The following is a 12,604-nucleotide window of genomic DNA, read 5'->3' as shown; positions in this document are numbered from 1 at the left end:
TTCTCAGGGTTCCTGTCTGCAAAATGGGGAAGATAATAGTTAGACTGCTTATTTCTCAAAATTTCCAAAAGGTTTATAAGATACATTTGAAAATGATTCATAAACCATAAACAAACACAAAAAAACATTTTCATTTGCAGACACTTCCCAGTATTTACATCACACACAGACACACACACTCTTGGGAGATTTTGAAGGTGACTTTGAGAACATAAGCTCATGTCAAACACACATTTTGGAGCTTATTTTAAATTACACATGCATTTAGATTTATGTGTACACTCACTGTGTACATAACCAGTCAAAACCTTTGATGCTGCAAAGGGCTAGTAAACTTGACTTAAAACACAAAGCCATATAGATTCTGGAGTCAGGGTTTTCGGGTTGAAATGACAGCTTTGACCCTCACTGGTTGAGTAATACTAGACAAGCAGTTAGAACTCCCCAGTAATATGCATGAGAGCTTAGCAAAATGCCTGCCACAGAGCACTGGGGAAACATTAACTCTTTTGGTAACATCGTTATCTCTTGACGTTCCAAAGCAGTATTTTATCATTAATTACTAATGAAAAAGAAGCATCGGCAGCCTAATGTTGAACAACAGGGAAGCTGTTGAGAAAACAAGCTTAGGAAGAAAATTAAATAACACTTTTGGTGTCTCTTAGATATGGTTGATGGAGGCATCAACTACTTTTTAGTTGTGGTGGTTTGTTATATATTTTCCAAGTTTTTCTACAATGAACAAAATCTTTTAAAAAATGTTTTCATTTACTTATATAAATAACTGTGTGTTTTGCCCAATAGTTTAAGCTTACATCTACTTTCATGAAGCACATACAGTGTTCTCTCTCCAGGGCCGCTTTTAAATCTATAATTTGGGCATCATTTTTAGACGATTCTCCCTCTGTTTTGTGTTCGACAGTAAGTTCTATGGTAAGAATCTGGGATCACTACTCGTGACTCAGCTCCTGCCTCCATCTTTGGTTGCAGAAAGGAAGACTCAACCTTGCCAGGATCCTCCAGGCCTTAAGCACCCTGCTCTCTGCCAGCAGACAGTGCCAACATTATTTAGGCATGTTATTTAGATATCCTGTGTCCCTTTCAAAAGACCCAAGCAGACGTCAGCTGAAATCGTACCAATAGCCCATTATTAAAAAACATCCTAGGTAGATATCATTTTAAATAGCTCTATGGTGTTTCTACATTTGAATCCAGTACCCTTCATCACCACTGGCCCAACCAGGAGCCAAGACCTCATTATGTTACTGCCACTCTGTGCTCAAAGCGGCTGCTGGATTGCTACTTACAAGTGGTTCAGAGTGCAAGATGCTTTGACACGGCTAGCGTTGGTACACATCTCACAGACTGTGTAGTGGCAATTATTTCAAAGAATTCACATGAGTGAGAGTATGACAGCTTGTCAGCTGTCATACTTGTAGTCTGGTAAGTGAGGAGCCATTTATTCAACGTATCCCCTTGCATACTGAAGATGCCCAATTGCTTGTCTATCTCAAGATCAATTCTCTCCCTGTACATCTGATCAGGTGACCATCAGTTTTCTTTCTTTGTGCATAAATGAATGTTCACACTGCCTTTAGCAATGATGACCTGGGGCCAGATTTTTTTTTTTTTGACACCAGGATTTCAAACAGGGGTGTTACAAGGTCAGATTTTCTGAGGTTTGACTTCTATAACAGGGATTTATAGTGGTTAGAAATTAGGAAGCATCAAAACCTACAGTCAGCTATCCCTGCTCTGTTCATGCTTTGTACTGACAAGGAGGACACACAAAGGTACACAAGCTTCTTGGGACTATCCAGTCACCTTGGCAGAACTGTTTCACCGCATGTTATCCCCAAGGTCTATTAATATTTTTATGTCCACATCTATATTTTTGGGTTATATCATGATTTGCTATTCTTACTTGTTGAAAGATCAAGACCTTTTTTTTTTTTCATAATGTGCTTTCCTTTTGGTGACGACTACTATATATGGATAAAATATTTTGAAGTAGATGAAATTAGCCGATTTCAATAAATGCCTAAGTAAAACAGGTAAATTTCTCCTAGATACTGTTAATAGGTCAGTGACCAGCCTAATGAAGAAAATAGAAATTTTCATGAACTTGAATCCTTAGGGCTGGAAGAGGGAACCTGATGTGATTGAATCCTAATCAGTAATTAGAGAAGTCAGATACTAACTTCATAACAAGACAGCTACCAAGAACAAAGCTAGGGTAGCAAACTGGGTCTCCTTTCTCTAGCGCTTCTTGCAGAATCGCTGGGCTAACTGTTACAATGATAAGTCACCAAAAACATTTTTTTTTTTAATTGTTAACTTCAAAAATTTTAGGCTTCTGAATTCAGTGAATGAGAAAGCTTCAGAGAGGTCCATATAGGCAGTAGAAAGTACTCAACTAATAGAAACTGTTTTTCTGAAAGACTGTTAAGACTTAACAGCACAAGATGGAAAATACTCTAAAATATCAAAGAAAATAAGTACAGGAAAAACAGAAGAAACAAGATGGTCTTCAAAGTCACAACCTTATAGACTGGAGTAACTCATGTCTTATGGAGCTGTTAAATTTTGAGTTACTCTATATATTAAACCCCCACAAAGCCAAATATATTACTGAACCATTCTGGGTCACTGTGCTAACCTATAGAGCATATATCATGGCCTCAGTGAACAGTGCCTCCTAGGAATGTGCATGTACTAATCTGCATAGCTTTATGCAGAGGGTTCATCTTTGAAGATCCTTTCATAAAATATAGCCTACTAAGCTTGAGCATAGATAGCTCTGACTGCATATTAAAAATTATACTGCAATGAGTAATATATGCTATGCAACATAAATATATATAAAATATAATCTTAGAATATTTATTATTTTTCCATCTTTTATTTCTTAGGGGATGTAGTAAACTTTGCATTAATTAACTGAAAACATGATTTATTTCTACTGTATCTCTACTTACAAAGGTATAAGATAAAAGGATGCATTCCATACAGCATCAAGTGATATTAAACAAATTCTCCTATTTCTCTTTATAAACAATCATCCATAATTATGGAGCCGTGTCAAGGCCAAGCAATAAATGAACAAAATAGTGATTCTTATAGGTATCGTTTTGAAGGGAGAGAAAGGATGCCGATTATTTTTTATTTCCTTCTACAAACACTTCCCTCCTGTCCCTTTAAGATAGCTGGGTGAAGTTAAAAGACTCTTGACAAGAAGCATGAAAAACAGACCAGGGAAAAGATCAGCTATTATACAGAGTGAGGTAAGTCAGAAAGAGAAACACAACTATCGCATAATAATGCATATATATGGAATCTAGAAAGATGGTACTGATGAACCTATTTGTAGGGCAGCAGTGGAGCCTCAGACATAGAGAACAGACTTGTGGACACAATGCGGGAAGGGGAGGGTGGGACGAATGGAGAGAGTGGTATGAAAACATACACACTAACATATGTAAAACAGATAGCCCATGGGAATTTTCCGTATGACTCAGGAAGCCCAAACCAGTGCTCTGACCACCTAGAGGGATGAATGGGGTGGGAAGTGGGAGGGAAGTTCAAAAGGGAGGGGACACATGTATACCTATGGCTGATTCACATTAATGTATGGGAGAAACCAAAACCATATTGTAAAGCAAATACCCTTCAATTAAAAATGAAAATTTTAAAAATAAGGGAGATGGGAGGGAGGTTTAAGAGGAAGGGGACATATGTATACCTATGGCTGATTCATGTTGATGTTTGACAGAAAACAACAAAATTCTGTAAAGCAATGATCCTTCATTTTAAAAAATTAAAAAAAACAAATTCTGGGCACAGGAAAAAAATAAAAAGACCATCTCTTCCATAAGCACTCTGCGGCCAGAGTTTGAATTTTAGTGATCCTTCCAAATTCTTCCTGAGAACAAAAACCTCCTCACAACTCCTTGTAAATCCTCCCTCCGCCCTCCTTCCCCAAGTCCGCTGAGGGGGAGCATCATCTGGACTTTACCTGTAAAGCTACTGTTCATTTCAGGAACATCATCCTCTTCCTCATTCTCCGCGTGGACTATGCCAGCATTTTGCATATCATTGTAGGACTTGGTTCGCTTTGGGGTCGACTGCTTGGAGCCAGAGTGAAGGCTTTGCAAGGCATCCGTCGTGATCACTTTCCCACTGACTGGCTGGCTAGGAGGTTTGGGTGTCCCATAATAGTTTCCTAGGTGATGGAGAGACACATTTGCATGTTTTAGAAAGAATACTTTGTTTTTCTCAAGTCTGTAAATCCAAATCTCTTAGCCCATTTAAAAAAAAAAATTTTTTTTTTTTTTTTTTTTAATTAGAAAACCAGAGCAACCTGTATTTCATTTCTGGAATGGGTAAGAAAACATGTTGGTCCTATCCAGTTAGACATGGTGATTTCAGAAGCCAGGAGGAAAGTTGCATTGTGGTGGGGAAAGAACCTACTAGGGATGAAAACAAAAGGGGCTGTGCAGAATGGAAAAGCTTCATCCTCATTACATTTGAATTTCAATTGGTCACCGTTTCACATATATGCACTAGCATAATGCAAAATCCAATTTGGAGTGAGTGGCACACAAAATAACAAATTCATTACCGCCAGCACCCTTACAAGTTGACACAGTGGAGGTCACCCTCCCTTAATAAGGAAACTCCTCAAGAGGGAATCCAAGCAATATTTTTTTTTAAAAAGAGAGTGAACACCACGTGGCGCCTCTTTAGCTGAATGGCAGGCCTGACTGGCACAGTCGTGTGTGGCTGGAACAAACCCGTGCCCAGCTCTCACAGGAAACTCCGGGTCAGCAGTGGCAGACTGGCACCCTTCACGGGTCACCTGTCTAGTCAGTGCCCATTTTCATTTTTAGCCACTTGCCTCTAGAGTTTGGCTCAGCTCTGACTCTCACGTGCAAAGTGACTCTGGGCAGGACCAGGATAGGCTTTTATGTCCTAATTTTTTTTATTTAAAATGTGTATATTTTTAGTGTGCAGTACAGAAATCTAACTAGTTAAATAAAATGTTTACTTTAAAAAGTTAAGTGATAGAGCAATACTTTATAAAATTGACTTTTTAAAATGTGAAGATTAAATTTCAAGTTTAAAAAAGCAGATATATTTAATAAGAAATTGAGTATATAATAACAATGGTAGCAATGAGCTTCCTTTTGAACACGAGTTAAAAAAAATTAAGTTATTTTAAAGAAAGTGTCAAGCAAATAATGGACACTATAACAAGATATAGACAAACTCTTGAAGGTAATTCGTGAATGGGCAAAATTTGAAAACTACAGCGTAAAATCAATAATATTCAGTGACCATATGATCAAAAGCATCAACATCATGCCATAAATCCACTCAGCATCTCACATCTTTTAGAGTAAGGCCAGACAGACTGATCTTCTTAGGCCCTACAAAAAAATCCTATGTAATGTCTATAATTTTGTCCTTGGTAAAGTAGAATTTGTAAATAATAACAAATCCGATATATACTGTTTCTTCCCAAGAATCTCATCCCATTGTCGAACAGATATTACAGGGTTTATATACATTAAGCTTTATCTTTATAATTAAATATTCTTTATGACATTATTTCTTTAAACTATTTTCTGAATCATCAAACTTATGAACATATGCATCCACTTTCTTTGAAAGTGGTGTAAACAGCATGCGTCAGCAGGGAAATCCTGAACACGCATGTTAAAAAGAGCAGCAGAATGAGACAAGTGCTCAGGGCTGGTGCACTGGGAAGACCCAGAGGGATGGGATGGAGAGGGAGGCGGGAGGGGGGATCAGGATGGGGAACACAAGTAAATCCATGGCTGATTCATGTCAGTGTATGGCAAAAACCACTACAATATTGTAAAGTAGTTAGCCTCCAACTAATAAAAATAAATGAAAAAAAAAAAGATAAAAAAAAGAGCAGCAGAATAAAGGGCACCGTGTTTGAACTTGAAGGAAACCACGTAGAAGTCAATGAGCACATTCTGGTGGCCTGCACTCAACTCAATCACTTCTTTCACACAAGGAGGTATCTCATCCTCTTCAAAACCTTCATTCAGCTTTCTAACACAAAGGTACAGAGACTGAGCAGAACCAGCATGAAGAAAAGGCATCCATGTGTCTTTCTAGGGACTAACACAAGTGCAGGGAAAAATAAACACATAAATAAGCCAAGACTTAGCCTGCATTTCTAAACAGGTTACACCAAAGGATGTCCCATGTCTTTGATGAAGTTGAATCTTGGCCGCAGTATTGACTATTTTCACTAACTGGAGATTCTTAGTGGGGTTTAGGTAAATAAAACAGTTGACTATTTAAAAAGTAATTTTCACGGTGAACAAGAAATAAAGACAAAGCTCTACTGAATTCTACCGAATCATCATTATTATACCAAAACATAGCATACATTTTTCAGTTAGAGATTAAAGGAAGGAAGGAGGAGCCAAGATGGCAGAGGAGTAGGACGGGGAGACCACTTTCTCTCCTACAAATTCATCAAAAGAATAACTGAATGCAGAGTAAACTTCACAAAACAACTTCTGATCGGTAGCTGAGGTCATCAGGCGCCCAGAAAAGCAGCCCACTGTCTTCGAAAGGAGGTAGGACAAAATATAAGAGATTAAAGTAAGGCCAATGTCTACAAATCAGAATCTTCCAGTGAAGGATGTGATTCAAAAGATAGGACTCTTGACTCATAATTTTATAATTGTAATTTTATAACATTCATGAAGCTATTGTCATTTAAAAAATCAATTAAAGCTTAGACATCTTTGTTTATGACAAAAATAAACGTCTGGAAAAGAAAAGTTCTACCTAAATTTGACAAGTTTATGTGGATTTTCCTCAGTTTTCAAGGAAGGTCAGGGTCTTTCTTAAGTTAGTAAATGATTAGCAGATTTCTCAACGCAATTACAAATTCCCCCAAACAACCCACTTATTCATAGTTGTTTCCTGTCTCTGGAAATTAGTTTGAGGTTGATTAGAGACAGATAAAGTACATATTATTAGACTGAACCATATGCAACCACTGATGTAGAAGACAAACTGTCAAATATCAGCAATTTCATTTGGGTTAATCTACAGTAAAGCATCTGCCTACAATGTAGGAGGCCCAGGTTCAATCCCTGGGTCAGGAAGCTCTCCTGGAGAAGGAAATGGCAACCCACTCCAGTATTCTTGCCTGGAAAATCCCATGGATGGAGGAACCCGGTAGGCTACAGTCCATGGCGTCGCAAAGAGTCGGACACGACTGAGCGACTTCACTTTCACTTTCAAAGTGTAGATTAACATATGCTCAACATTCACTGGATCACAGAAAAAGCAAGAGAGTTCCAGAAAAACATCTACTTCTGCTTCACTGACTATGCTAAAGCCTTTGACCGTGTGGATCACAACAAACTGTGGAAAATTCTTAAAGAGACAAGAGTACCAGACCACCTTACCTGTCTCCTGAGAAACTGGTATGCGAGTCAGAAAGCCATAGTGAGAACCTTACACAGAATAATTTGTCCAAAATTGGGAAAGGAATATGACAAGGCTGCATATTGTCACCCTGTTTATTTACCTTATATACAGAGCACATCATGCAAAATACCAGGCTGGATGGATCATAAGTTAGAATCAAGATTGCATGGAGAAATATCAACATCTCAGATATGCAGATGATACCACTATAATGGTAGGAAGTGAAAAGGAACTAAAGAGCCTCTTGATGAGGGTGAAAAAGCTGGCTTAAAACTCAGCATTAAAAAAACTAAGATCATGGCATCTGGCCCCATCACTTCATGGCAAAAAGAAGGGGTAAAAGTGGAAGTAGTGACAGATTTTATTTTCCTGGTCTCCAAAGTCACTATGAATGGTGACTATAGCCATAAAATTAAAAGATGCTTGCTCCTTGGAAGGAAAGCTATGACAAACCTAGACAACATATTAAAAAGCAGAGACATTACTTTGCTGACAAAGGTCCATATAGTCAAAGCTTGTTTTCCAGTAGTCATGTATGAATGTGAGAGTTGGACCATAAGGAAGGCTGAGTGCTAAAGAAATGATGCTTTCGAATTGTGGTACTGGAGAAAACTCATGAGTTCCTTGGTCTGCAAGGAGAACAAACCAGTCAATCCTAAAGGAAATCAATACTAAATATTCATTGGAAGGACTGATGCTGAAGCTGAAGCTCCAATACTTTGGCCACCTGATGTGAAGAGCGGACTCATCCTATTATGAGGATACAATGAGACAGTCCATTTAATGCTTTTAGCACTTGCAAAAGACTTCACTACAAGGCTTGATACCTGCTATAATACTTCATGTTAACAGTGTATGTTTCTAATCTTTAAAAGGAAGCTCTTTACACCTTAGTAGAAGGATTAATGAGACAATGTGTCTGAAGTACTTGTCACATGGTAACAGAGTACCACAACTTTACTGACATAAAGGAACAAGCAGGTAAACCTCCCAATGACCAAATAACCTTGAGCAAGTTACTTACTATCATCTCATACTTTCTCTGTGATATGATAATGGCAGCATGAGCTCCAATAGCGTCACAGGATTACTGTGACAATCAAATGATGTAACTTTCTCGAAGGTACCCTGTAAACTATGAGATGTTATAAATACGAGAGAGTGTAATTATTCAAACTTCTCTAGTATATTACCTACAACCTTTACAGAAAAGCTTCTATCAAGTGGTGTTTCCTAAGGGCAGAGGGTTCAAGTTTCCATTGCAGATACATTTTTTTTAAATAATTAGAATTTAGTGACCCACATTTAAAAACTGAATATCTCTGATTCAAATCTGGATATACTGACACATGCTGCTGGACAAACTGTAAGGTCTGTTTTCCTGAGATTTATCTCTTATGGGCAATGCTGGTGACAGAGTGTGTGACCAAATTCACCAGGACCACACTACACTGTGGTGTTGGAGAAGACTCTTGAAAGTCCCTTGGACTGCAAGGAGATCAAACCAGTCAATCCTAAAGGAAATCAGTTCTGAATATTCATTGGAAGGACTGATACTGAAGCTGAAAAACTCCAACACTTTGGCTACCTGATGCGAAGAACTGACTCACTGGAAAAAGACCCTGATGCTGGGAAAGATTAAAGGCAGGAGGAGAAGGGGACAACAGAGGATGATATGGTTGGATGGCATCACTAATGCGATGGACATGACTTTGAGCAAGCTCTGAGATTTGGTGATGGACAGGGAAACCTGACATGCTGCAGTCCATGGGGCTGCAAAGAGTCGGCCACGACTGAACTGAACACTCACACAATTAAGGATTTCTGCAGAGGTTTTGGCTCCTATCTTTGGTGTGTCCCAGCCTTTGCCAGACAAACACCTTGACCTCAACCTAACACCTTGACCTCAACCTAGAAGAGTACCCTAAGGTCTGAGCAGATAAAGGGGCATGGACACAAGAGGGATGAAGAAAACTTTTAAACTTCAAAAAATCCTCAGGAATCCCAATGAGTCTGTGAATGAATTGATTTTGGCCGAGTCTGGGATTGGCCACATTATCTTTCCACACAACCAAGGGCACGATGACTCATGCACTCCTCCGTTTACCACCTTTCCCACCAGCACTGCCTTCATCCACCATATATTACTCACTCCACTGTTGTGGCCCTCCGGGCATTTAAATTCAAAACCATGCCCTTCCAGGAAACTCTCCAGCTTATCAATCATCTCCACTCTGGTCAGCATCAAGCCAAGCCTAGCCAGAAACACAAACCTCCTTACATAGACTATGCACAAGAGACTCCCTGTGAAGACTATATGGATCGCTTAATGGTACTAAGTAAAAATCATTTGAAGAATTATAAATGAATAAAAGATTAATTTAGGTTATCACTTGGCAGGCTGCATAGTTTCTAAGAGACACGAGCCTGACCATCCCACAGTCCCAATGTTAGCCAACACACACTTCCTGAGGTGACTGGGCTCCCTCCCAAGTGACAATTGTGTGTGTCCCAGCTGCTATTTTCAGAACTGGCTCCACAATACAACTCAGCAGGGATGATGGCTAGGGAGGGAGAGGAGGGCAAGGAAGACGCAAGAGGAAGTCACCAATGGCCATAATTAACAGGCACACTCGGTGGCCATGACCAAGCCAAAGAAAATATTTTCTGACACACAGTTAAAAATTAATGGGGACTGCAAATCAATTTTTAGAGCTTGATAAAATATTGAAGGAGGACTGCAACCCTGAGTTTTAAGCCAGAATGAATCAAATCTTTAAAGCCTTTCACTTTGTATAAATTTAATATTCATTCATTCATTTCCTTATAGAGAACCTCTTGTTATGCTAGGCACTATGCTGCAAAGGCAGAAATGGAACTGGAACATGATTTTCACAAATGCTCTGCATGGTATACATCAGTTTTTTAAACTTTGTACATATAACAGTTACATCAAATGGAGATTCTCTTTTAAAAGGTCAAGGTGGGGCTTGAAATTTTGAATTTCTAACAAGGACTCAGGTGATGCTGATGATACTGGTTCATGGATCACCTTTTGTGTAGCAAAGGTGAAGAAATCAGAGACAAGCATTCGCATTTAGGCCCTTTGTCCTGCAGTCCTATGTTTCTTTAGAATTGGGAGGTGGCAGAGGTGGGGGAGCTGAAGGGAGGGATGGCTTGCTTCTCTTTTTCCAAACAGAACAAGCTTTGAAAATAAGTAGCAGAACAGGGTGACAGTGACCACGAATGGCTGGAAATCTACAGCATGTATTATCGAAGGGGCAACGCTATACCCAAGGGGCAAAAGTGAGTGTGTGCTCAGTTGTGTCCGACTCTTTGCGACACCATGGACTACAGCCCATCAGGCTCCTTTGTACGTGGAAGTTTCCAGGCAAGAATACTGGAGTGGGTTACCATTTCTTCTTCAAGAGGATCTTTCCAACCCAGGGATCCAACTTGGGTCTCCTGTGTCTCCTGCATTGACAGGAAGATTCATTACCGCTGAGCCACCTGGGAAGCCCAGGGTAAGATGTGTGGGGTCCAAAAACCTTACTCTTGTTCTCTGTAAAGCACAAATATGTATACAGTACATAAGGACATAGATCCAGCATATCTGATTCTGTCTTGGTCTCAAGGTCATGCACGTGTGACCCTTGCAGGCTCTGCAGGCAAGCTTCACAGTTGGACCCCTTGCTCTCTCTGCTCAAATCTCACTGGTTTTCTTTCAGGTCTCATATGCAATCTGTGCCCCCACTCACCTCACAGCTCTTGCACTCACTCTTCTCTCTGTTTAACTTTCTTTCCTCTGCTTCTCATCCCAATATCACCTGCTGATCCTCTGATCCCACCAACTAGATCAAAGTCTCCTGTATATGTTTTTAGGGAAGCGTGTATCTCTTCCTTCCCAAGGCCCTTTGCTCAGTTTATCAGACTATGTAATGAAGTGATATCTGTCTTCACCTCTAAACTGTAAGCTCCATGAAGGCAGGATCCACACGTGTTCCGTGCACTACTGCATCCCCAAAACAAACATGGTGCCGGGCACAAGCTGTCACTGAGTAATTCTCTGCAGAACGAGTAACTGAATAAAGTGGAGACAGTACACACAAACCCCAGCCCAGGATGCTCCTCAATACCTATATTGTGGATCCAGTTTTTAAGAGCATGACTCATGGCAGTTTCTTTTCAGTCCATCAGTTCTATCTGAATTATCTCAGATCCACATCACTTCACTTTGCCACTTGCTTACTCAACACATGATGGTATCATTCATAAAACTCCCATCACTTTCTATTTATTCTTTCTTTAATGACCTACTCCACTCTACAAATCCATGATTTACATGCACAGAAGGATAATAAGCCCATGTCCTATAAGTAGAGGTTTGTTCTTACTAGTGCCATGTGCCTTTGAATTTAAGACCAGAAAGGGCAAGGTAAGTTAACAGTGTTGTGACTCTGAGCAAGGTAAAGGACCTCTTTCTTTCCAGCCTCGGTTCTCATGTAGAAAGACTAGTACCCATGAAACAGAGTTTTTGCGCAGATTAAATTAGACCACATATATAAAGCACTCAGTACTGTGCTTGGCACAATATGAGCATGTAATAAACCCCAGCATCAGTTGTTCCTAATACCCTGAGCAGCTCTAAGATGTAAAATTTGGTATTGTTATCAAAGCACATATTTGAAGAACATTAACAAAAAGTTACCTTTACTGTGCATCTACCATATGTTGCTACCTACACATTCACTTATTCTAATCATTAACAATTCTACAGAAAAAAAAATTAATATTCCCATTTTCAGATGAAGAAACTGACATTCACACAATACTTAAACGACAGCTGGCATTTAAACATGGATCTGTCTCCACTGTCTATGCTCTCGACTTAAGGAATGGTTGGGGATCTCTGAGCAGAAAATTAACCAAACCGTCCCTGGGCTTGGCCTCCTTGTCTTCAAAGGCAGAGGAACATACAATTGTCGCACAGATTTCCTTTGGTTCTTTCATTATCAACAGAGAACACTCCACAGCAGAGTTTGCCAACAGAGCTTATCACAACAGACGGCTGCTGAGGCCTGCCAAAGAACAGGACTCCAGACAGTCTCGTCTTCCTCAA

At 39.6% G+C, this 12,604-nt stretch overlaps 1 protein-coding gene across 10 annotated transcripts in view; it reads right to left on the bottom strand.

Moving 5' to 3' along the window:
* MAGI1 (membrane associated guanylate kinase, WW and PDZ domain containing 1) overlaps nt 1–12,604 on the bottom strand; it is a 636,320-nt gene that overhangs the window by 110,594 nt on the left and 513,122 nt on the right. For all 10 annotated transcript variants that reach the window (XM_065933320.1, XM_065933322.1, XM_065933325.1 and 7 more), the window contains exon 4: nt 4,016–4,222. In XM_065933320.1, the coding sequence (XP_065789392.1) occupies nt 4,016–4,222 (207 nt within the window). The remainder of the gene's footprint in view (nt 1–4,015; nt 4,223–12,604) is intronic.

The sequence above is a fragment of the Muntiacus reevesi genome, chromosome 4 (genome assembly GCF_963930625.1).
Source record: "Muntiacus reevesi chromosome 4, mMunRee1.1, whole genome shotgun sequence".
Taxonomy (NCBI): Eukaryota; Metazoa; Chordata; class Mammalia; order Artiodactyla; family Cervidae; genus Muntiacus; species Muntiacus reevesi.
The sequence above is the reverse complement of the archived record's forward strand: the minus strand, read 5'-3'. Positions and strand labels throughout refer to the sequence as shown.